General features: G+C 43.2%; 2 protein-coding genes across 5 annotated transcripts in view; one reads left to right on the top strand and one right to left on the bottom strand.

Moving 5' to 3' along the window:
- The window catches only part of cbl (Cbl proto-oncogene, E3 ubiquitin protein ligase), a 39,386-nt gene extending 33,746 nt beyond the window's left edge, over positions 1 to 5,640 (top strand). Inside the window, exon 16 of the mRNA XM_041939961.1 lies at positions 1,414 to 5,640. Coding sequence (XP_041795895.1) covers positions 1,414 to 1,709 — 296 coding nt within the window. The 3' untranslated portion in view covers positions 1,710 to 5,640. The remainder of the gene's footprint in view (positions 1 to 1,413) is intronic.
- Positions 5,641 to 7,692: 2,052 nt separating this feature from the next.
- The window catches only part of mcamb (melanoma cell adhesion molecule b), a 32,037-nt gene continuing 13,256 nt past the window's right edge, over positions 7,693 to 26,473 (bottom strand). The window contains exons 2-17 of one of the 4 annotated variants that reach the window (XM_041939963.1): positions 14,584 to 14,708; positions 14,262 to 14,493; positions 13,995 to 14,065; positions 13,804 to 13,891; positions 13,527 to 13,706; positions 13,228 to 13,358; positions 12,921 to 13,056; positions 12,712 to 12,827; positions 12,382 to 12,523; positions 12,109 to 12,236; positions 11,259 to 11,400; positions 10,846 to 10,917; positions 9,687 to 9,728; positions 9,110 to 9,233; positions 8,425 to 8,536; positions 7,693 to 8,300 (exon numbers count right to left, since the gene is read on the bottom strand). In XM_041939963.1, coding sequence (XP_041795897.1) covers positions 8,298 to 8,300; positions 8,425 to 8,536; positions 9,110 to 9,233; positions 9,687 to 9,728; positions 10,846 to 10,917; positions 11,259 to 11,400; positions 12,109 to 12,236; positions 12,382 to 12,523; positions 12,712 to 12,827; positions 12,921 to 13,056; positions 13,228 to 13,358; positions 13,527 to 13,706; positions 13,804 to 13,891; positions 13,995 to 14,065; positions 14,262 to 14,493; positions 14,584 to 14,708 — 1,844 coding nt within the window. In that variant the 3' untranslated portion in view covers positions 7,693 to 8,297. The remainder of the gene's footprint in view (positions 8,301 to 8,424; positions 8,537 to 9,109; positions 9,234 to 9,686; positions 9,729 to 10,845; positions 10,918 to 11,258; positions 11,401 to 12,108; positions 12,237 to 12,381; positions 12,524 to 12,711; positions 12,828 to 12,920; positions 13,057 to 13,227; positions 13,359 to 13,526; positions 13,707 to 13,803; positions 13,892 to 13,994; positions 14,066 to 14,261; positions 14,494 to 14,583; positions 14,709 to 26,473) is intronic. The other 3 variants (XM_041939962.1, XM_041939964.1, XM_041939965.1) reach the window with 3 other exon arrangements.

Genomic DNA, 26,473 nt, shown 5'->3' with positions numbered 1-26,473 from the left:
GATAAATATACAGCCTGTCGTAGTTCTAACATTTTTGAGCAATGAGTAATGCAATGTAAAAATACCACCAAAATTATGGGGTACTTTACAACAAGCCATGTTATGAAAAGCTCCACCTCTGACTGCCATAAAAATTAAATAAAAATGAAACTGCTGGTCCTAAATATCTAGATACCATTAGAGTAAGTCGGAAATTTCTGTGATTTGCAGTGACGGTAACTGGAAGATAAAGATGTTTTCTAAAATCACTTGGATGTAAAAATGTAGAACAGAAGCATCTTTGCGCTGGTCCTTCCTGGCCAAAAAGCAATTAAAAGTGCTGATGAATCAATATCTTGAGGTAATACAAAAGTCCTGTGACCTGAAGGGCAGCCTGAAAAGTTGACTCAGGCGTTTTGCTGCTACCCAGTATGAGGCCAGACATAACACAGATTTTCCAGAAGCTCTCTGAAGCTGATGTTAGCCTCAACTTCGGACTTCGATAGATCTCCCTGAATCGATCGCTGTTCATCATTTGCTCCAGTGTCTGCAATCAGAGTGCAAAGGAGGGTAAAGACCAATAATTATACAGAGCTGTTCAGTTACATCAGTGACCTTTACAGCAGAAAAACAATAAGGGATGCCTCCAGGATGTTGGACGTCCCTGATGGTGGAATGAACTTATCATCGGAATCACTGAGACACACACACAAAGACGAGGCTGTGTGGAGGTTTGTCTGCAGCTAATGCGTTAGCAGACCTGTCTCCTTCTGTAGAAGAAGGATGGGAGGCGCAGGAGGAACAGACCACAGGCAGCTGGAGCAGAGCGTCCTTTAGAGGATTTTGGTTGAGACACTGAGAAGCTTGATGAACGAGGGACAACATCTCCTCGCCGGTGGTGCTAATATGAAGCCTTTTGGTGGTTTTTAGCTTTTTGATTTTATCAGACGGCCGTTTATCTGTCAGAGTAATCTCTTTGTCTCGGCAGTGAGCTGACATTTACTACCTATGATGATTACCGGGTGTCTGAGTGGTCCACTAAAGACCTAAATCTTTGTATCTGAGGGGCAGTTAAGTGGCTCTCAGACATGCTGACACGCTCCCCGATCATAATTAGACTCTTTGAGTGCTTTATTAAAAGTGGCTGCATCGGAAAGGTCAGCCAGTTCATCATATATACAGGATGATAAATGACGTCGCTTGCTTCAGATATATACTCAGTGTGCTGTCTTGCTACAAGTGTCTAATTATAGTGGTCAGCATCTTTGTCTTTCATCTAAATTATTTCCAGTAAACTTAATTCTCATTCACATGATCTGATATTGACCTTTAGGATATTTGAAAGCAGTTTACGTTGACTAGAGTAAACTAGAGTTTTCCGGACCTTTTGGCTTGAAAGGCGTATACACATTCTCTTTCCCCCCGTTTGTTCAGCCTTCTCAGAGCCGGTGGAAGCGCCAGAGAGACCACCAAAGCCCCTGCCCAGACGAATCAACTCGGAGCGCCGCCCCAGCCCCGTCCCGCCCGTCCCTGCTCCACCCAGCAGTGGGGCAACAGGAGGAGAAGCCAACCCTCAAATCAGTAGCGAGATCGAGCACCTCATGAGTCAGGGATACTCTTATCAGGACATCCAGAAAGCACTGATGATTGCACAGAACAATATCGAAATGGCCAAGAATATCCTGCGCGAGTTTGTCTCCATTCCCTCCACCGCGCATGTTCTTACATAGCACACTCCTTGTGCCTCTCTCTCGTGTTTGCTCTCTTGCCCTAGCTTGGCCCAGCCTGGTTGGGTTTAGGTTGGCACGGCCCAGCCCAAAGCCCAAAGCCCATTGCCTGCAGCACTACCTCCGGTGCTGGCTGACGCCCTACGCCCCTGTGGATTTTACTCCAGCGAGCTCACAGCATCCCTGGGGCTCCGCGCCCTGCACTCCATGCGCTTTCAACAGTGTCTCTCCTCCTTTGAACTGTTACAGCAGGACATCTCCACGGGACTGACCGAGCGCATGCGGAAACAGTGACGGGACGCCACGAGACGCGAGACGTTCACAGTAATCCTGAGGAAGACAGATTCTGACCTTTCATGTTGAAGCCTCTTGCTGAAAATGTAACCAACACCTCACAAATAAAACTAAAAATGTATGTCTATATGAAAATTTAATATATGAGTAAATATTAAATGTGTGTAATATATACAGTACGTGCATATACAGTATGTAAAAATGATTTCAGCTTTGAGGGTCGCTGTTGGTACAAGCGATATGGGTAGACAGGGACCAGATTAAAGGGGGGTGTGGCCCTTTCTGGCGGACTGAGGAATGTGCGGAAACACATGCGAGGAAGAGGAATAGTCGAGGTGTCTTCCTCACCGGGATGTGTCGGTCAGCAGCAGCTTAGACATGATGAATTCAGTCTGTTATGGCCTTCGATTAACAACGTTGCTTTGGTACTTTTTTGTTTGTTTCCTTGTTTTTTTTATTTTAGAAAAACATGCTCGTTTTGTCGTGTTGTATTTTTCAAAGTAGCATGACGATGGTTTTAGGTCTGGACTGTTGTCTGGCAGCGTGTGTCTATATATATGTGTGTGCGTGTATGTGAGCATGCGTGCGTGTCTGCCAGACTCTCCTCCTCATGACCTGCTCTTAAATGAACCCCTGTTCCTGTACAACATGAATGTGGAATTCCAGTCAGTGAACTCAGACTCGTGCTCTGTAAACGTACTACTGCTCTAACTCAAATGGCAGGGCCTAGTGTAGCTGTAGAGCCTGGCAGTGAGATTATTAGAGGACGTGCTAATGTTGACGACCCTGCAGTATCAGACAGGCTAGTGTTGTGTGCTCCGTGGTGGCTGAAACGTTTCCGTTCTGTCTTCGTCTAACGTCATTGGCTGACTGGTTCGGATTTCTGTCTCCAGCGCAGTCCAGTGTTATGAAACAAAAAAAAGTCTTTGATTTACTTTGGTAATATATTATTGTAATATGATCATAAATATTGTTATTATAATTAATTCAGAAGTGCTTCACTGCTGCTACTGTTGTTAGTGCTAAACAATTACGCCTTAAATGTACATTTGTGAATATTGTGTTTAACCGTCATCCTGTTTCTTTAAAGTGACAGTATCACCCGTGTTCCTCCAGTCCGTGATGTAGCATACTTGAAAGTACAAGCGGCTTGTGAGCCTGCAGCCCCCTCGAGCTGTCGACTCTTCAGTGTTTTAAACCTTTTGTTTTTTACAGATATATTCTCTATGATTATCTACAGGTAGACTCTGTATAGCACCAGTGATAAAGCAAACAAAATGCTTTTGGTATGGAAACCAGCCATTTTGTAACAGATTCAAGTTTCTCTCTGATTTCCTTTCTCCACGAGAGTTCACCCCACTGAAGAGGAGTGATTGCTGAGGCTTTTTTTTTTTTTTTTTTTTTTTAAGAAAAAGTAAGTAGGCTCATGGGTTTGCTGGCCCACCCCCAAGTCTACATTAAAATCAGTATTTGGGCCAACTGTAATAACTAACTCAGGAATTGTGTTTATCTAAACAAGTGGCGTTGACCCTGGCTGTCAAAAACCAGAGCAGACTCACCTGCCGTCTCTTCGTCCAGGTGACATGTAGCCAAAAGTATCCGCATAATGAAGTCACACAAGTAGCCTATTGCCTTTTTTTTTTTTTTTTTAATCACACTTGCACATTTTTCGTATTATTTCTGATGTTCGCAGGACTAGAGACAGCAGCTTCATTTCCAGGTACTATGAATGAATAAGACAAACAAATGCAAGGAGCTTTTAGGTACATTGACTTGAACTTCTCCCAGCATATGAAGAAGAATGTTTTTGCTTGTTTGTTTTTAGGGTCTAAATCATGTCACTAGCTAATCAGCCCTAGCTTATTCTGGGTAACGCTGTCTGTTGACTGGAAGCTATCTGCGCGCTGTTTGGCCATCCTCTAGTTCTTTCTCTTTTTCTGTTCCTAGTTGCCTTGAGAAACTTCTTGAATGATGGGTAATGGACGGGGAGGTCCCCAATCCTCAATACTGTACCAATGTTTTGTTGATGTTTCGAGGACAGCATGTCATTGTATTATTTACCATTTTAATTTTGTTTTCGCACAGTATACCAATTTGTGCTTTGATACTGTCACTCTAAAGAAAAACAAATTGTATAAAGTTAGTGATATGAAAAGAAAAAAAATGGCTGTTTTATTTCATTTTGCATTCCTGTACATGTATTTTGTTCCAAAGGTTTTGTTTACTTGTGTGAATAATTCAGTAAGCAGTGCCATATGTTTAGAGACCCTCACCATGTTTAGAATAAGGCCTTGTGTTTGAAGAGAGCTTGCAGGTATTGATCTGTACCTGCTGATCTCTGAAGGCAAGATTGTGCAGTATTGCTTGTATTAATATGTCCTCTCTGCCTTGTTGGCCGCATCAGGCCTCATCTGAGTGCTGATCTGTAAAAGGTCTCAAGATAAACCAGGTCCCAGATCAGTGCCAGCCTCAGAGATGCCAGATGCGCACCAGCGCCCCCGCCCCCCCCCCCCAAATCCCCTGTTACCCTCACTCCCTGTGTTGGGGTACTTCAACTTTCTGCCAGAAGAGGGAGCCGTTGTTCCATGTAGACGTGTCGCTTCTCGTCGGTAAAAAGGCATTCATTAACTTTTTGATGGTTTTTAAAGCTCATATCACTTTGGAAGTATGCACAGTGCTGTTAATAAAATGATAAGCAAAAGCCATCGCTCTTCTCTACACACACGCTCAAACATGTTTATCTTGTAGGTGCCAGTACACTGACAAATCTCACATGCAGACGAAGTTCAGAAGCAACATTTACAAACCTGTGAGGTGAGAGGTAAAAACCATTTCCTATACAGCATATCTTAAAATCAGGATACACATTCCATTATTGATTACACGGTCGTCTGATAGACTTTGAAGTTGAATTAATTTATTCATTTAGTCTGGACAGGTGTCAAAACACATTTTTCAAATACCAAGCTTTAGTCCAGAGACCTCATCGATGTACTGTCTCCATAGAGACTGACCTTTTAATGCATTAATAATGTGAAATTGAAAAACATTATGACAGCTATGCTAAGGTGGAGTTTGGATTGCAGAGGTTTAAATGGATCAGTATCCACTGTGATACAGACTCTTTTCACAGCAGACTTTTTGACTTGTTGAAGCAGGAAAAGCACACTGGATCCAGGGCCCAGGTCTCATGCACCCTCACTCACTAACATCGCTCTCTGGGACGCTTGACGGAGCCATCATTAATCTTATTATTTACAGCTGTGCTTTTTCTGCTTGGACAAGTCAAAATGTCTGCTGTGAAGAGGATCTATCGAAGTCGGGCAGGAGAGGAGAGAAACTGGATTATAAATTAGCGTGAAAGCAGCATGAAGGCACAGATCTGATGAAACTCTAGGTTTTCAAAATGAACTAAGTGTGCTTGACAGTAGCAGGATGAGGACTTTGCCGAGCGGTCAGAACTGCAGACAGGTTCAATACTTCAGTGCTATTTCTGCCTCTGCTTTGTAGCCTATAGTCTCAAAAGTTCACTAATGCATTTGGTGACTGCATTAAAAACCAAAATCTGATTTGACTGCCTGGCCAGTTGATCAAATCTGCATCATATCTGATCCATTTATAAAACTCCTCAGTAACTTAATAAAGCCTTCTGTGTACCAACCGACTGCTAAAGATATAATGTGTAATTTATGTCTGCAGGACAGAGACAATCAGTCCGGCTTTAGTTGTCTGCACAATAACAGAATAAGTTACACTTTATTTACAGGCACATCATTTCCTCCAACTGCAGAAGCTAATTAAAGGGAAAATAAAGTTGTTGTTTTTAAGAACTGCTTTATTTAAACCCAAGTAATTATTCATAGTTTAACATCAGGAACTTAATTCTGTGTGTATTTTGCCTGTAGACAAATTTTATATTGATTAAGCTAACAATGATTGGAATTAACTGGAAGTGTTCAAACTGAACAGTTTCTGTTTATACAGGAGCTCTATGTGTAAATCCATGGAAGAGGAATCCGATCTTAAACAGTCTTAGTTTTGTTAAACGCTGGCAGCTTGTTGTTTAATTTAGACACATTTTCAGTCCTCCCCCTCATGTAACAGTCAATATTTATTTGGTATAATTTTCAAAAACTACAAACAATGAATTTGTTGGTAAAATGGTTTGAACGTCATCAATGACATTGATTTTACATTTTACAACTCCGAGGCATTAAAAAGCATTTTACAGATTTAAAACATCCAAAACAATTTAACAGTGGTAGTTCTTCCAAACAGCAGAAAACAACAGACTAAGTATGGATGATCTCTACATGTAACTCAGCACAGAGCGCCTGGATTGTCTACAACCTTTAATTTGCATATGTGGAGTCACAGTCGTTCCCCCTCCTAAGTAGTCATTTACTGTGGTTACCATTTCATTTCATAGTGGTCATGTCTGAGGGCATTTCTGTGTCTCAGGAGTCTAACAGATTATTCCAAGATTCACTCAACACATGAATTAATGAATTCATTAAACAGAAACATGTCTTTTACTTCTAAGGAGGGCAACTTCATGCCATGAACCACACTTACCATGGACCAATAATCTGTTCTACCCTCATCCTTCCTCTTAAAAAAAGAAATACAAACAGCTGCAGAACTATCATTCACATACAGTCGCAATAAACAAAACTGTTTCACATTAGAGAAACACAACTGCTTGAAAAACCACAAAGAAATCAGTGCACTGAACATTAAATATAAACAACAAACAATACAAAATGTTGGGTTTGCTTATATTTCTGTCGGCTTTGATTGAATTTCTAAGGCGTCTGTAGCCTTTTGACTCGACTGTTGGCAATGCTTGAACTCACACACGCAAAATATCAGAGAACTACGAATAGCGCAAACGCCTCTATGTCAAACGCTGAGCGGCTTATTCACCCATCTGGCAAAAATATTTTCTTCATTATGTACGAACTGGGGAGCGTAAAGACGAGAGTGTTAGCGGTACAGAAGAAAAGGCTGCAAATGTGAATGATCTGTGATTAACCCCTTGACGCCTGAATTTATTTAGAATTATATAAAAAAATTAATTCTTTGTGTTTTTGCTTTCAAATTGATCCTAAATTAAGAGGAGTTTGTTAATTTTTCTGTAGCACATACAATAGATAGAAATTTAGGTATGATGCAAATTAGCGACAACAGGCATTAATGCTAGTATTTAAGCATTAACGCCTGTTGTCGCTAATTTGCATAAAAGTACTTTTTTTTCAAAATTCATAAATGTGCATCATAAAAGCCACAAAATTGGCTTACAACCATTACATTGTAACAACAACACAACGGATGTAGTTTTCACTTTGACCGGTCCGACGAGAAACCAGTGCTTGCAAAAGGTTCCTAGATGTGTGTTGAATATGCACAAACCGAATGCATGCACAATTCGGCTGCAATGTGGATTAAAGGGGTATGATGCAAATTCGCGACAATCAGCGTTAAGGGGTTAAATGACCTCTGAGCTTGTTTTCAGAGCTAAGAGGAAACGTTTTTGGTGAGGCTGTAACTGGCTGTAGGAGGAAGCATCGTCGCGTCCACAAAGATTTCAGTGTACAGACTTACTGGAAGCAAAACAGGAAACAGACAATAAAAATCAAAACAAGACATCTACCTAAACTACCTCAGCTCCCGAACAAAATAAAACATGATCTGGTCATTTATTTTTGGTTGGTTTTTTTGTTTTTGTTTTTTTTTCCCAATGGTGTTATTTTAAATAAAGAAATATATACATAGATTATAATATGCACACTTGATAAAGAGCTGTTTCAGGCCGCTCTTCAGTGATGGCTTTGCCTGAGGTGATGCGTAGTCGTGTATAAAAACAGTCCCTGGTCAATGTTGTGCTCTAATTATTGTTCTACGGACAATCAGCAGTATACAAGGCTCATAGTAATGAGCACTATAGGCTATGGACAGTCCTTGGTTTGCAGGTGGACAATTTATTAGCAGAGTTTCGTCACGGAGCGCTCAGCTCATTTCTCATTAAAGCTCAAGCTGTATTCCAAAAGAAATGTTCTGGGACATACGGGGCGGCAAGCAAAAGCTGCAGCTAGGAATAATTTGAGTCTCGGTCGTCCATCGTGACGTTAACTGACAGACAGCTTAGCTTTTCCATGACGCAACTTTGGGATAAGGAGTTGTGGTGGAAGCTTGAAGGCATCGGCGGGTCTGAGCCTGAGAGGGAAGAACGGGAGCAGCCGTTGGTGCATCTGCAGTGACCTCCTCACTTCTGCACGTCCAGGTACTCGCCGCTCTTTACTCCAGAGGGCAAACACACATTAAAACACAAGCAAAGACAAGGGGGAGGGTGTGTAAACATGTTAATGGTCGAATCAGACCAACAGAAAAACAGCATCCTCTCGGTTCAACAGCAGATATCTACCTGGTCGCTGGGGGGTTGCTTTTCTCCGTTGACCCCGAGGAGCACAGCTTCCTCTGTGTTGTCGCTCTTCATCTCCACCACAATGTTATCTTTGTTGGACTTCTCTTTGGTGCTGCAAGACCAAACCTTAAAGTCAGATGCATACACAATGCAATAGACTGCTCTTCTGGACAACCATAACGATTAGTTGATTGTTTCGATCGGCTCTTTGGCAGAAGTGGAAGCGAGCTGTAAAGACACTGACGTACATCTATAATCACCTTTTAAGTTCAGAACTTGTTAACAAACAGTTGCATATTTACACATCCAGCAGTTATGGAGCAACATGATCATTTATTTGGAGATGTGTTTGTTCACTCTCCTTTTAGCTCCACCGACTCCAGTTTTCTGACTTCATGAACCATCATCTCCAGATATGATGCTCATAATGATGGACATTTAATTTTGCTTTCCACATTAAAGAAAATTAAGTTTTTATATGATGAATTAAGACAATTTGTCTTACTCAGCCTCTAGCCTTCTGACATGTCTTATTCTGTTCCCAAAAGCTAGTTAGAGTCCATTCAGTTACTAGGACAATCTGTTATAAATATTCATTGTTCATTACAATTGATGCTGGGTCTAAAGGGGTTAACACACATTCCAGCTTTACCCTCCAACCTCAGGTGGCTCTCTTTGCACTTACAGGTCTTGCTTGCCGGATCGGCCACAGATTTTGCCCTTTTTGTAGAGGAAGTAGAGCACACTCCCCAGGATGGCCAGCAGCAGGATGCAGATGATGATGACTGCAATGATAACACCGCTGCCCTCTGGTGGAGAGGAAGCACAAGGACAACGACAGGGTTACTCACTGGAACTGGATCGAGAATGAGACGACGGTACGAGGCATCAGAGACAAGATTTCACCAGGCAGGCTGTGCAGCATTCCACAGTGTGTAGATAGCATGTAACAGTGCGTCTAAAGAGAGTGCAGTTCTAGCATCATTCAGGTGGACTAAACCTGGCAACCTAAAGAAAGGAAGGTGCAAAGTCATTCAGGAGTGCTAGAGAGGTGCGCTCATACAACATGATAGCATGCACAGGAAGAGGTGAAGATGAACAGCTCAGTAACGGTTTGATGTTTTGTGCATCAGAAGAGAGGAAGGGTGTGATGAATGCTGGGAGTTGAGAGAGGGAGGTGCTGTGGAGGAGAGGTGGATGGAAGCTTTTCGTCTTTGAGGAAGAGCAGTGGGGGAGAGTCTTCAGCATTGTGACATACAAACCTTTCTTGACTTTCTCTGGTGGATTAGCTGTTTGGGCTTTGACTGAGAAAAACCACATGAGTACAATTATCAGTGGGTGGCTCGAAGCATTAAATAACTCACATCAGCAGGCCTGACACACACACACACACAAACACAGGCAGCACAGACCTGGACTAAATACAACAAATGTTTAATTTGAGAGGATCTTTATCCCTGACTTGAAGCTAAACATCTAGCCTGACAGGCCGACTGTGGTCAGTAGCACAACAGTCATCTCCCAGAGCAGCCCTGTTTAATCTCATTTAACCAGAGCTTTTCCAGAAACGACAACCCAGAACAGTTTTCCTCTGAGGGGCTGGAAATTTCCTGGCATGACGTACAAGAGAGACGGGAGGCAGAAGGAGAGAAAACACAAGGCAGCACCCGTAATGGGAGTCAGGAGACTCGCTCTGAGTGCATTTAAAGCATCAGCTGCTTTCTAGAGTCACACTCAAGCATGTGTGCGTTTGCGGTTGTGTACTGTGTGTGCATCTGCACAGCATAATGCTAACAGGAATGCAATCCTTGTAACCCTGCAGAGGATAAACCTTGTCAGTCGGTCATATTTATGACCTTGACTGACTATTGTTCTGGAATAGAAACCTCCTCTCACACTGCAATGTTTTGACATTATTAGTGGAACTCATTAAAAGACCACATATAAGCAAATAAAGTTTAATTACATAGTAACAAGCAGAAAATAAGAGCTGTGCCAACAAATTCGCCAATAAGACACCTTGCTGCGATATCAGACCGCAGTAATATCACCTATTTGAAACAATAAATACCTTGTGGAAACTACAATTTTACGCAATCAGCGTGATCACTAACCAACACTTCTGTAATGACCTTTCAGTCATGCCAGTGTGGTAATTACTGCAGCCTTCAGGTGCTTTCTAGTGTTCATGCTCTCATTCTTTATGTCTGACTCACAGAAAAATGGCACAGCCAGGCCCTGAATGAATGGAAGCCTGTAAACTACCTAATACTGAGCAGGCAGATAATAACCTTTACTGACAACTGAAGTTGTCAAGTCCATTTCATGGGATTTTCTTTGATACAGTCATCTTCTAAACTTTTTCAGCTGATTTGACTCAAGTGGCGCTTGGTGGGCCGTGCAGAGTGACTGTGGTCTTACCTGTGGTGGAGGAAATGGGATTGCTAGTTGTTGTAGTGGTGGTGGTGGTGGCTGGTGTGGTGGTGTGTGTAACTGAAAACAGTTAGAGGCACAGAAGGGAGGACACTCCCTGTTAACACACTGGGGAAGGAGGGGAGCACATTGAACAGCCGCACAGCTTTGCAGCGTCTCGTCAGAAACAACAACAACAACAACAGCGATTGAAATGTCCAGAATCACAGGCAACACGTTACAGCACATGGCAGAGCTCGAGGCCTTCAGACGAAGTGAACATAAACAACGAAGTGACAGACAAGAAGGGCTGGAACACAAGGAAAGGGAGGGAGGGGGAGCGAGGAGGACAACAAATAGAGACGCACACGCATATAAACACAAAGAGCAGAGACAGGAAACGAGCAGCAGGAGGAACTCACTGGCTTTGATGTTGAAGGTCACCGCGGCAGTGCCGTGCTCGTTGGAGGCATTGCAGAAAGCAGTGATGTCAGAGTCGACCTTGATAGTGACCACACTCTGGACGCCCTCCTCAGTGTCTTCTTGGGATGCTGTCTTGAGGACCTGACACAAAAACACACAGTTAAAGACGCAAAGTAAAGCACGAAAGGTTTCTCTTCCTTTTGCACAGGTGAGATTTGAAAAGTGCAGAAACACGTTTTATCGGAATCAGACTTGTAGTGTTGAACATTTCAAGACTGAGTCTGCAGCTATGCTAGCGAGCCTGTAAGGCTATATGTTAGCTATATGCTAATGCTAGCATGGCAGCAAGCTCACAGTGACATTACTACCTACTCTACTGTTGAGCGGATATAATGTTTAATGCCTTTAGTTTAGCATATTAGCATGCTACGTTTTGCTAATTAGCGCAAAAGTACAATCCAACCAGCAGATGCTGAAATATTTCACCGGATAACGGACTTTTGACCTGCTATTAGTCATTAGGATGCATCGCTTGGCGCCATGAATATCTGTACAGAAGCTCATAACAATCCATCCAATTTTAGTCTGGACAAAAGTTTTGACTGACATTGCCATCCACCAATTGCTAAAGACCTTTATCTTGAATGTCAAATCAAAGTTTCGAGTTAAATGAGACTTCTTCCTGTACTGTACCACTATGGATCATACACTGTAAACCTCTGTAGGGTTTGAGCGAGATTAAGCCATCAGGATTGAAGAGATAAGGGTCTAATCTAGTTAGAACACATTTTGGAAAACCGTGCACTTCTGTTACAGCTGTAGCTAATGTGAGGCTTCCCTCTGCGCTACCTTCCCGTCAGAGGTGGTCCAGGTGATGCTGGGAGCAGGGAAGCCTCTGGCATGGCAGCTCAGCTCGACTGTCTTTTCAAAAATCTGCTCCATCTCTGTGTGGTCCTTCTCCATGATCTCTGGTGGGCCTGCAGGGAGGAGAAATAATAACCATGAAAAGTTCTTCCATAACCAACTACTATAACTAACAACAGCACCTGCTAACTAACATTACATTATACATTATACACTGCATGATGTTACACTGTGTACAGTTTCTCTGATCAGATTTACCTTGGACTTGAACAACAAGTGTTTTTCTGGTTTCCATTCCCTCGATCTCAGGAACAGTCACCACACAAACATACGCCCCTGCTGTGTCAAACGTAGCGTCCTGGAGGATCAAAGTGTGGCCCGTTGAAACCTCCACTCCGTCCTGCACACGCCAAGACACAAAAAGCACATTTAACACACACGCTGACATGCACATGTAGATATGAAGCATTCACACCAGCGTGTTTACTTCATAATGGTACATTAAAGTTTAATTTGGGCGTTTGTACGTTTCTGAGACAAAACGTTGCTGCTTGTGTAAGTGTACTGTGCTGTATGTATGGATGTGACCTTAAACCAGGCTGTGTGTGTCTGCAGAGGAGAGAGGGCGTTGCAGGTGGCCTTCAGCTCATCCCCTTGGACCACCACAGTAGTGTTTTCAGGTATCACCACAGCAGGTTTCAGATCTGCACGGCATGGAGACAGGATTCAAGTCGTACTGCTGGTAAGTGATGTACGTGTTGTCATGGTCACAAATCATATGAGTGCAGATTCCTTACAGTTGACAAACACAGTGGTGTAGTCTGTGATCTCCTCAAAGGTGTCCGTGTCCATAGAGGTGCACGTGTAATCTCCAGTGTTTAGACGGGTCACGTTCCTTAGCACCAACACATTGCCCTCCCAAGTCTGATCAGTCTACAAAAAGCCAGAGTAATCTGATTACCACTTCAACATACAACTTTTGACTCAACATTGGTAACAAGTCCTTAAAATAGTTAACTCCGTCTGCTGAGGAGGGTTGCTGAGGCCAAAGCTATGCTGCTGCGTTTGGTGCATGAATAACAAGCACGAAAAGGTATTTCTTACCTTGGTATGCTTGATTGAAATAATTGAGGATGGAGTATTCCCGTTGCCACGACAGTGAAGCTCGATCGAGTCCCCTTCCTTGATTTTGCCCTTTGGTGACTCCACCCAAATGCTTACAGCTGTGGAGGGGTCTGAAACAGAGAGAGGAATTCACCAGCTGCACAGAGCCCTAACCTCAACTCCATCCAACACCTCTGGGATGAAACAGAAAGCCGACTGTGGGCCAGGCCCGGGTGATCGGATCACAGTGCGGGCCGGTGGTCGTTTCTAACTCGAGTCAGACTATGTGTAAAACTCACAGTACACGGTGATGTTGACACGGTTGGTCTCGGTCATCCTGGTTCCGCCAGGAACAAAGTAGGTGACCTCGCAGTAGAACACATCATCTTTGTCCTCCTTCACCACCTTCATGCTCAGTTCACTCTTCACTGAGAACAGGCCGCTGGATTCACTCGTGATGCTGGGCACTACTTTCACCACTGGAAGACACCAAACACAAGACAGTGAAGACGTTAAATCCCATCAAGCACAAACTAAGATGCTGTAGAAGTGCACTGCAGATGTTGATCCGCTCACCATCCTGAGCAGTGCGTAGTGGCGTGTTGTTTCTGTACCAAGTGATGTTTGGCTTGGGGAAGCCATTTTTGACCTCACACGTCCCAATCTGTAGGAGAGGAGAGAGAACCACTTTCAAAGAAGTAGAGCGCAGCCTAAGAGTCATTTCATCACTTTTATACTCTGACGTTCATGATTCAAAGCTTCTTTACCTTAGATAGGCTGTCTTCACTGACTGAGATCCCTGTCTGCACACTCTCAATGGTAGGGAGGTCTGGTGTTTCTGCATAGGAATGAAGGACTGGATCATCAACTAGAAAAGGCAAAGTGTCCTGGCAGCTAATTTTCGGTTTAGAGCAGTTGGGTGCATTGTCTGTTCTTGGGAATGTAATGTGTGAAAGCAGTTGAAGCGAAGTACAAAAGGTGGAGATCGGTTGAAAGTCATATCATGTTTCATGCCATCTCAGGTTGAATCTTACCAAACACCCTGAGCTTTGTTCGTCCCTCCCCAGCTTCCCCCGTTACACTTCCGATGAGACAGATAAATTCCAGCTCGTCTTGCAGCTGCACGTTGCTGATAGTCAACACCACATCTCCGGTGGCTCCGGTACCGTTCACACTGATCCGGTCTGTGAACGGTGTGCCTCGGGCTACAATCTTCGTGGTGGCGTCTTGGTAGTAGATGTTCTGCCTCTCACCCCCCCGTGTCACCTAAAGGTAAGAGATCACACATTGAACACCTGGCGCGTAGACACACCATACCTCTGTGTGCATCTGTGCATCGGGCTCGGTGAAACTCACATAGAACCACTGTATGATCATGGCGCCGATGCCTTCAGACGATGTGAACATGCAGGCGATCGAAGCTGTTTCCCCCCTGAACACCTCCACTCTGTCCTCCATGTTGACCTCCACAGCAGCCCACGCTGAAAAAGAGAAAGGTCAGACAAATTTTTTATCACCGATTTTCAACTGCTGTCAGCATTAGTCGTTGCCATTACTTTTACAAGTATTCTTCATATTTTCCATCAAGGGTGTTTGATTAAAGATCTTTGCTGACGTAACAGAAGTGCTCCTGTAGCCTTCAAGCCTCTGAGTGTGCAGTTTCCACCACCATTACTGACAATACACTGATGTCGATATTTGAGAATCCCAAAAACGTCTTATAATGATATAGCCGATGTTAAATAGTGAACTTTGACAAAAAACATAAATAGTTCTGATTAGGATTCCTTAAAGTGCTCTCTAGTGGACAAACTATGTAACTACAGCATGCCTCAGGTTACGTGTCAACAAGACCTCAATTACCTCAAACTTTCTTATTTATTTATCAACCTAAATGCATAACAATACCAATATGATACGCTAATATTGCCCTATACAGTATAACAACATCAAAAATATAATGCCAATAAATCTTTGCTGAACTGATCCTGAAATGAACAGGATGGTTAATAGCTGACTGATTATTACCCTCACAAAAACCTGAATAATGCTGAAGAAGCGCAGCACTTCTGCATCCACACCCTGTTGACTCAAACTCAAAGGAGGCATGAAGGCAAAAAAACAAGAGAAGAAAGTCATGGTGGGTCAAAGGGATGAGAGAGATGCTATGACAGGAATGAGGAGCCCACCCATGTCCACATTAATGTGCTGCATTCCACCATGTCACCCTCTCACAGGAAGAAAGGCTCAATTTACAGGCAGCATAGTAGCTCCACTGTTCCTCCATGATCTGTCTCTGTAGAACGAGTGGTTTTTCCCCCTTCCAGGGTCTCTCGCTGTGGCGCATCCTACTAGGAGGGACTCCTGGTCACCCTTTACATCAGTATTTCAGTAGATGTATGAGATGCCAATGCGAGCTTGTAGCCTGGAGGTAACGAGGCTGCCAGGTTTGATTTAGCCTTTCCTGAGTGTCTGTTCATTGTGTTGGTGAAGCTCTTCTCGTGGTGGAGAAAGAAGCGTCGGCAGGAAATGTCTGAGTTCACATCAAGCGTTGCTCAGAGGAATGTAAATGTGCTTCATCTGTGTCCTGCGTTGACCTTTTTTTACACATTCATTTGAGCTCCGAGAAGCACAACAGACAATACACAACAGAACACACAGTGCACCATTTAGTCTTATGGTCCATAAACATGCATACACCAGAAACATTTCCATCCTAAGTAATTTACTGAGTTCATTTTTGACCTTTTTCCAGGGCTTTCTACCGCATCTCATGCTCTTCTTTAGCACATCGAGTGTGCTTGTCGTGGAGTCGGTTCAGTTGTCATCACATGACCTGAGCCACGGTGGCAGTCATCATGTGACTAGTTCTAAACTCGGGCCAGTGCATCCACTGAGGAAGACTGAGAGCTCTGAAAATGTTCTTCCTCTGGGTTTGCCTCTTCAGCCTTACTTGTTATGGTATGAGCAGGACCTTTGGTGGCTAATGTTAGCAAACTTCAGGCTGTATAATCTACTGTACGCCCCTCCTCTACCTGTACTCCTGTTACTCTTTGTTCTATCATTTTTTAATGACTGCCAATTGTGGCCACAGTGGCTGCTGTTCAGCAAAAGCTACTTCTCACTTTTAGAAGTTTTTTTCTTTTTGTCAAAATCATTTTTTAAAGTTAGACAGCAGAAGGTCAGTGTTTCAGTCCTCTGACCTGAAAAATGAATCTGCTGAGGTTCCAGCCAGGAGTGTGGAGCACAGCCCTGCCAAACCCACCGTCTCCTCTAAACGAGGGAAATTCTATAAAACGCTTAATTGTTTTACATTTCATTTGCTTAAAAAATGGGGGAACTGTTAGACAAATGTTTCAGATGGAGAAGCTTGACAGAATCGGGGCAGTGTTATACTGCATCTGGATTCTGAAGATGCTACGTCCAGGGAAAATGATCAGATGTGAAGTTAAGTGAATCACCATAACACCAGAGCTGCTCGCTGATGAGCTTATCACACACACACACACACACACACACATCTGCTATTTCATTCCATCATCATCTGCATGACCAACATTTCATTTCTTCGTGAATCCCCCTTGTCTTCCTCACCTCTTCACCTCTTCCTCCCTCTGCCCACCTCTCACTCTCCCTCCTTGATATTCTCCCCTCTTTTCCCTCCCACCTGTCTCTCCCTCTGCTGTGTGTTGCTGTTTATGGCTAATGGAGCTGGACGGATGCTTTCCTGTTAAAGAAATTCAATTAGACTCTCAAACATAGACATTTCCTGGCCATTAGCGATGGAAGGACAACGCTGACTCACTCGCAGCCTCCCATCCCCCACCTGAGGACTTACCCACAGTAAGAAGTGGGATTCATGAAGGGGTGAATATTCTGATTCTTGTTGGCATCGGACCGAATGTTCCACAAAGTCTTTCCCATCCTGTCTGAAGGCTGGAGTCTGTTTGCTCGTGGGGATCTCAATCAAACCTCATTAGTAATTTGACCAGTTTTCATCTCCACAGCGCATCAATCAGAGAGGCTGGCACTCCGAGGCCTCGGATCGATCCTCTCTGATGATGAGAGAGCAGATATTGGAGGCCGCGCACATTGGATAATAGTCCTAAATCAGTATGACAGAATCAAGCTAAGCATCCCCTCTGATAGCAGCGCAGTGGGAAAGCTGGGCCTCTCCAGTTTTATGAGCTCCCCTCAGCAAACTATATGTTTTCTCCTGAAGACAGTGTTTGACCCTGAGACAACAATTCGATGTGCTGAGCGTGTGACTTCCACAAGAAAGGGGAATGTGCTCTGTCCGCTATAATAAATATCCTCTGCTGACGCCAATTTCAGAACATAATAGAAAATGCAATACTGTAGGAACCTACAAAGTGGCATCACTGCAACCATGTTGTGGTGCTGTTACATGTGGAAGTATATTATATAGCCGTATATTAAAAGGGTATAACATGTTTGGAAACAGATGTATTCTGTTAGACGCCGCTACTGAGTCACACTCAGTGTTCAAGCCAACAAAACATTATTGTAATGATCAAAATATGTCTATAAGAAACCATAAGAAACAGACAATGCACATTTCCATCAGCGATTCATCTGTCAACTACTTTTTCATCTAATGATTAATCTTGCTCTATAAAACCAACAGGCCAACTGACCAGCAGTCCAAAACCCAAAGATGTTCATTACGTCCAAGAGAAGCAACACATTAACAGCAACAATGGAGCTGGAACATGTGAATGTTTGCCAAAATAGTGGCTTTCATCAACTAATAATTTCAGACTTTGTGAACAAATAACGTAGAATTTTTTCACTTTGTGTGAAGGTGCAGCGGAGAAGATCACTATCACTTCAGGCTGTACACTAAATATGGAGCTGGAGCCAGCAGGTGATTAGCTTATCATAAAGACTGGAGGCAGGGGGAAACAGTTAGCCTTCCTGAAGACTCAGCCTCACTATGATGACAAGACTGCTTTTAGACAGAGCAAGGCTAGCTGTTTCCCCTGTGGTCCAGTCATTATGCTAAGCTAACCTAGTAGCGTGTCATCTGTATCTTATTAGTACTGTATTTCCCTTGCAGATATTTCATTTGCCAAAATGTTGAACTGTTCCTTCAAACAAGTTTGAATGTTTCAGGCCATAAAAAAGCAGATATAGAACATACAGTGCATGTGAAAAATACGATGTGAATTTTTTTTTCTGCAAGACAGACGAAAACCATAATGCAAACTTCAAATGAAGACTCAAGTGAGCAAGAATGCATTCAAAGGATTCCCACAGCACAGAAAGAAGAAAACCCCCTCACAAGAACAGCACTGTTTATACTCCCGCAGACACACAGAAGACATATCAGAGAAACATTGCACTTAAAAGGCATATTTTGCTTTGATTTACGACACTAATTGAGTCTAGGTCACACGCATACACACACATGCACACACACACGTCTCAATTAGTATGTCAGCGCTGATAATCGGAGCATCAAAGAGCCCCGGTCGGGGCTGCAGGTGATGTCTCAACAGGCATAAACGTCTCGGTTCAGCTGTTCTCCCCCAAAACACAGCTCATCCCACAAAGAGGGTGGATTGTATTCAAAGGTGCTGCAAAATGAGGTGCCCTTAAAGATAAGAGAAAATAAGCCCCACAAAACACCCCTTATAAAGGCGAGCAGAGGCAGAGAGGATAAGATAATCTCCGGGGGGGAGTCATATCAAACACATTGTTATGTCTACAATGAAGTCAGAGGCTTTTGTCAGGATACACAATCGCTTTGTGTCAGTGGAGAGCTGTGATAACAAAGCTTCCTGCCAGGCTCTGAGCTTCTGTGGCTGCATATCCACACCGATAAAATCTCTTCATTTAGATCTCCTGCTATAAGAACGTGTAGAGAAAACCTCCTACAAAGACAACTGTTGCCAGGTGATCAGCACCCCAACCGTAAAACAGACACTTCACAGTCCTCCCTCACATGTGGTGGTTCAAAGGCTGGAATCTGGTCTGACGGGCTGCAGTCGACCAGCCTCCCTCTGTCTGCTCTGGCAACTGGCCCAGACCACAGATGGTCATCAGCGAGGGAGAGGAGAGGACGTCCACCTTCGGCACGTTAACTGACATTCAGACCAGATTACCGGCCTGGACTCTTTTTGACATTAATCTAACTGGGTGGCAGAAACGTGACTCAGGTGCAGAACATGCTCCCACAATGATTCCGCTTTTTTCTCTTTATCTAGTCCATATAGAAGATGCATGTGCTGCATATGCATAAAAACACTGCACTGATGAGCTTTCTACCCTCAAAATATAAATGAAAATATAATAAAAATTCAAAAAACAAAAGAAAACAAAAGTCTCTTTTAGGGGAAGTGGCAAAAAGTGGCATAAAGTCACTGAGAGTTTGTTTTTCCATTTGTGTCTTTGCAGGAAACAAAGCACAGGACTGTGACACCGGAGACGGGGCTTTAGACAACAGAATCCCTCTGGTTAAGCTCCGGGAAAGAAGATTGTGGTTTGGGTTGAACGTCAACAAAGCAATCACATCCTGTTTTTCCCGCGCCTTAACTGAGCGCTAAACATGAACATGAAATAACTGCTACCATGCTTTAATCACTGAGAGCAGTGCTAGTGCTAGAGGGCACGTTGATGGAGAACAAACATGTGTTGTCAGTGCATATTTTGCTGGTATGTTCAGTATCAACATTTACTGACAGGACAGATAAGTCCGTAACAATGTTTCCTCACTGTGTTACTGAAAGGTGTACTCTAAAAGGCATTGTGATTCTTTCTAAACCTATTTGCTGTTGCAAATTAGGTTTTAAACAGATTTTTCAAGAGACGTGGCTGCAACAAGGAGGAAAGCTTAAAGCTAGGCCAGCCGTGCCAAGAGACAAGACAAAAACTGTGCAAAGATGATGGACAGAATCAACGAGATACAGGGTGGGTGGTGCAACAGGACAGGAAATTAAAATGGTTCAGAACTGTAAGAGCATGAACATGCTCTGTGAATTTAATAGCAGCATAAGAAGCATCTTGCCTGCAAACATTTTGACCTGGGGGGGTGATAGGAAAGCTGATTTCACCCTCTGTGCACCATGAGTATACTGAATAAATGTCAGGACAATCTGTTGGTAATATTAGATTTGTTCTTGTGTAAAAGTGGAAAATCGAGCCTGATGGTGGTGCTGGAGGAAAGGTCAGGAGGTCGCCAAAATCAATCAAATATCCATAACAAAGATTAGGTCAGGCTGGCCACTAGCTGTCAAGACAGCTTTCATATGGACGGACAGACTGGCACTGATGTGCTCAGGCTCCACTGCCTGTGGGGAGGAAAATCTCAAGAAAGCACTTCCTCAAATCTGTGAAACAAAAAAGAAAGATTCAGATCAAAGCAGCAGCAGCAGCGACTGACAGGATGACCGCTGAGGTCACACACACACACACACACACACACACACACACACACACACACACACACACACACACAACCTGAGATCTTTCAGCCTGTCTGTCTGGAAGCTGTGAGGTAGGACGCGCGCACACACACACACACACACACACACACACACACACACACACACACACACACAAACAAACACACACCTGAACATGAGACTAACCACCAGCACTGAACACATTATTTCATGGTTTGCAAATGTCTCAGACCACAACTAGCACATGACACACATCCTTATCTATGTTTCTATGCTTCATTCGCCAGTTCCCCAACACCTAATTCTGTGATGAACAACCACCTCTCTGCTCTCTCTAAAAGGAACTATGTAGACCAGAATCCATTAATGTAGAAAGAGAGAGCATGCAGTTCTGTTTGCATTACAGAGTCCTTATATAACATGTTTCTTCTGCCACGAGGTTGGATTTTAAGGTAGTGTATTAATATTTACATACCGAGGATTTCCCCGGCTTGGACTCTAATTCATGTTTAATTTATGTCTGGCAGAAAAGGCTGAGGCTCCACTGAGTGAAGATATTAAACAACAAGTATGAATATTATATTAAAAGGGGAGGACAGACAGCTTCTCTGTGTGTGTCAGTGTGTGTGTGTGTGTGTGTGTCTGGTCATGAGTCTACTTTTAACTGCTTGCCATGACCCACTAGCTTATCCTGTCAAAAAACAGGCGCCACGTGAAAGCATAATTATAAATAGCTTCAAAATAACAAAATAATTACATGTTAAATTTGCGTTCTGGCTGGTTTGTGCCGAAACACAGCACGCATGCCACAGCGCACGTCGCCTGGAACCAAACATTTCCCCTCAAACGCGGCAGTAAAATGAAGCGACAGCTCGGGGACATGTTTCCAGCGCTGTCACGTCTAAGAATAACAATGGCCTATCAAGCTTGTTTGCTTACATGATACAGCAGAATTAGAGTGCACTGACCCGACTGGCACCAGAAATAGCAGCAGCCCTGCTTCAGGACAGGGTGAGACAGAGAGAGGGAGCATGGGAAAACGGCCTCAGTCGAGCTGCTCTTTGTATGGATGTAAATAGATCTGAGACGGCTGAATAGAGAGTTTACAGGAGAAAACAGGTAACAGACGAGCGAGAGGGGACAGAAAATAAAAAAGATGGAGGTGGGCGTGAGGAGAAATCAAGGTGGCAGACGGAGACGCGTGATGAAGTGGGTGTTCGGTTCTCCGCGAGCTGCTGCGGCCTCTGACATTTATCACGCTAATCCCTCAATGGCACACTTGAACTATCTTGCGGAGAGAAGGAAAATGTTATCAAGCTGAAGATAACAACTCTCACTCAGCGCGGTGATAGGAGAAACGCAGAGAGAGGTTCAGAGCTCCAGTGCTCCCTCCCTGACCTTCCACTTTTATTTCTCCTGATTAGCTGCAGGATTGGAAGTTTATTTAAGTCATGTCATTCAAAGGCATTTTTTTACTTGGTCGGAATCATTCGTCTAAGCAGCTCTCTGATTCATGCCAGAGATATGCATAACTGCTGTTAGAGATCTGGTGATAAGAGGCACTGGAGCAGTTATGGCCTTACAAATGTTGAGTTGTTATCTTTTAGATAGCCCTTATCAAGCAAGTTCATGATTTTTCCTAAAAAAAAGGTATCATCCCTTCATGTTTCATAAAACCAAAACCATTAGTCTCTACATTATTATCCTCAAGTTCAAATTGATAACCTTTGATTATTAAAAAAAGCCTAATTTGCAGATTTCCACAGAGCCCAAGATATTTATCTCAATGTAAGAGAGTGGGGACTCATAGGAATCCTATCTAAATAGAGAAAGACGACAAACAGCTCTGTATACAAGTTATGCACATACATAATGCATGAAACAGTACATCAAATATGCATGTTCGCTTAGTCAAAACCATGTCGGCATAACTCTAAAGACACCAGCGTGTCTGCATATTCAAAAACAAATTAACTGGAGACTGGCTGGACTTCAGAGGGTGGCAGCATGAACCTTTCCCTTTTCTCTCCATCTCTCTCTTGGTCTACTCTCCATCCACAACCTGCTTTAAGCTGCACAACGAACCTCTCAGGTGTGCCTGGAGCTTAAAGGACATCTGTCTCACACACAGCACAGGATTTTGGGGTATCATGGGCAGTACCACTCCGCCTGTGAAAACAGTTGTGTAAGCTGGAGAGCTCTGAGAAAATGACCCTGATGATGTCATCAGAGTTACCTAATCCTGTGTTACAAACCCGTGGGGCATTTATCAGGTCAGGGGGATCTAGCAGAGGATGGCCCAGGTTGCAGAGGGGGAGTTATAAGATCCAGTGATTTTGGAACTTTAATAGTAAATACAGCAAATCCTGCCTCCTGAAAGACTGAGAATCCTCACAGACATGTTTGAATGATGGGCAGATGTAACCCCCTCCTCAGATCCATTACCAGCACAGTAGCCCCACTTATCTCGGGTCAGCTCAGCTTTCTACACGACGCAAAAGGATGTTATGAGAAACTCTTGAAAACGTAAACACTAAAGGCCTCGTCACTCGTTCATCAATCACACCGGTCCTGTGACGCACCACAGGGCATTTTAACAAACACCACACAGGGCTCTCGGCTTTATTCAGGCATTCAGAACAAGCGGGACTCTCACCGACTCATGAATCCCCCGCACAGCTCCTGGCACAGCGGACGCGTTTCTCCATAAACGTGCAGCAGGTTTTATAATGCCATAACTAAGCCACTCAAATAAAAGGATGCCTAATAAATATACATGATGCGCGTAGCCTTTACTTTTATTTTTTTAAATACTAAATATTTTGTAACACCATTTTGCAGATCCATCTAACAATCCTGCAAGCTTTAATTGTGCAGAGAATTCAAAGCTTCTTTGATCCACAGTTAATGACGGTGCTCGTTAGGGATCTTTCCAGAAACCCCCCGACATCCGGCTCTTTGACCCAAGTGTGTTTTACTCTTTCTTCATAAATATGCATGCTTCTTTTTTGCATTAGTTGTTACCAGTTAGCGAGTCGTTCATGTATTAATGAGGACTCCAGTGATCTTATTAAGGTTACATCAAGAGAAGGCATTTCTAAAGCTGGTCTTGTTGCCGCGACCTTGGGTTGGGGGGGTGGCTCCGTTCCCAGTATGTTGGCTGCACACAGTAACTCTGCTGACGTGAGAGGCGTGGCCAACAGCAGCAAACAGAAATAGCAGCTAGAAACTAGACTCCGGAGGAATTTTAGGTGTGAATGGATCAAGATATTGAGAGGTGCAGATTTGTGAACTAGATGTAGTTGATCAGTATCACGTTGTAATAATGTTTAATGTATGAGGGAACAGATCTGAGCGAACACACCTCAGGTATATTGTTACCGCTGTTACTAGCTGTAGGGCTGCAAATAATGAGTATTCTCATTATCGATCCACTGATTATTTTCATAATCAGTCATAGTCATTCAAATTTCTTTCTTTTCTCCAGCCAACAGTCCTAAACCCAAAGACTCTTCATTTAGGATCATAAATGACAAAGAAAAGCGGCAAAACTTTACATTTAAGATGCTAGAACCAACACTTGTTTAACATTTTTACTTGAAAAATGACTGAAATTATTCATCATTTATCAAAGTAGTTGGCAATTAATTTTCTGTCAAGCGATTAATCCACTAATTGTTGCAGCTCTAGTTAAGAGCATTTCGTTCACTTCATTTAAGTCAGCTATTCCAGAAAATGTCACAGATCCTGTTGGATTTTTGACCACTAGAGGCACTGTAGGGCAACGTTTTTTAAGAGTGGGTCCCCATTTTGTTGCAAACTTTTCTTATTTACAAGGAAACTCCACAGTGAAGATGTTCTCTGATTCAGGAAGTCCAGTTGGAGTTTCAGATTTACACATTTGAAGGCTCAGCAGACAGCAAAACAATTTAGAATAATTACTTAAATACTACTTTACCATACTGCCTGACAGGACTTCACAACTCTGGGAAGTGGTCACAGCAGATAATGTCTAATCTTTTGACACGACTAGGGCGACAACTAATGATTATTTTCATAGTTGAATCATCTGTGGATTATTTTCTCAATTAATCGATTGGTTGTTTGGTCAATAAAATGTCAGAAAATGATGAATAATGTCAGTGTTTGCCCAAGATGACGTCCTTAAATGTCTTGTTTTGTCCACAACCCAAAGATATTCAGTGTACTGTCTTACAGCCGTAAAGAAACTACATTTCAGAAGATCAAATTAGTTGGCGATTAGTTTAATAGCTGACAACTAATCGATGGAGCAATTAATTGTTGCAGCTCTAGACATGACGATCACGAGGGAAACGATGGAAACATGGAGTTCCTGTTATTTGCTTTTAATAGACAGCTGACTGTATGTAGACAGACAGGAAACCTGCAGAGAGACAAAGGGTAATGGAATGCATGCTGCAATTATACGGTGTGCATCTTAACCAGTTGGGCCTCTGAACACTTTTTGATGTCTTGCAGACTGACAAAGACAAACTAAACTTAATAATGAATTGATAATGCAAATAATCATTAGATATGACTGTTATACATTGCACACAGTTGCAAGTACAGAGTGTTCCTCTGTTTGTGTGGGGTTCAGGTGATCATTTTAATGACTGTGCAGAGACAATGAGATGGACAGCGGCAGCTGCAGCAACCAAACTGCACATTCCCACGATGCCTGCGAGAAAACAAGGTCAACTTGTCATACTGACCTGCCAGACACTTTCCTTAACACACACACTCACACACACAGATCCCCAGGGTGCTGGAGCCGAGCGCAGGCAGTATCCACTCAACATGCCATCAGAATTAACGATTTCCAAAAGGCAGAGGAGACGAAGGATACAAAGAATGTAAATACAGTGGATCAGAGAGGACCACACAACAGGGGAGGATGGGAGGGGAGTCACATCGCTCTCTGATTTCTCCTGGTGATCTGACGCTAGTTTCCATTTCAACAGACCACCTGTTGCAGAGATCAGTCCAGGCTAGACCTGGCTCGGTTCTCAGCACGCCTGACTCCAGTCCATCTTTTAGGGGGGCTCTGCTGACTCACAACTGTTACAACAGTACAGTAATACAGCTTTGAATGGGTCTCATATGAGGTCACTGCTAACAGGGGTGCAGTGGCAGACTTGCTTTCGTCAACAACTAGAATCAAGGTGCCATCGAGCAAGGTAATTAGTGCCCAGTGGGCGCAGCAGAGCAGCTCAGTGACCACCAGGAGAACAATCCAGTGAAGAAATGAAGTTCACCAAAACATCAGGTCTCTGCTGACACCACAATATAACGCATGAGAGTGAAATTCTGTCTGTGTCTCACTGAATTAGAGAGATGAATCTCTTAAACGTCTGGCAAATAAAGCCGATACCGTCTGCATGGCTAGAGGCGGGCGGGAAACAGCTAACAGCCAACAGCTGGTTAGCATAGCTTAGCATAAAGGCTGGAAACCGAGGGAAACAGCTAGCCTGGCTCTTTCCAAAGGTAACAAAACCCATCTAGCATCACCTCTAAAGCATGTTATTATGTTATCAAGTACAGTCTCGTTTCTTCAATCATACAAAAACTTAAGTCTTAAAAGGCTAATTTGTTGTTGTATAAGACGTGACTTTAGTCGCTAATCATCATTTAAAAAACCCACAACTCAAAAACCCAAAGTATTGCTTTAAAAAGATTTACAGTACAGCTTCTCTGGATGCCAACTTAGAGCAGACATTTCGAAAGAAAAAGCAAAAGCACAGCTGGAACTGATAAGAACAACAACGAGTTGCACCTGAACAAGTAAAAAAAATATC

This window comes from Chelmon rostratus, chromosome 7 (genome assembly GCF_017976325.1).
Source record: "Chelmon rostratus isolate fCheRos1 chromosome 7, fCheRos1.pri, whole genome shotgun sequence".
Classification (NCBI taxonomy): domain Eukaryota; kingdom Metazoa; phylum Chordata; class Actinopteri; order Chaetodontiformes; family Chaetodontidae; genus Chelmon; species Chelmon rostratus.
This window is presented reverse-complemented; position numbering and strand designations above follow the sequence as displayed.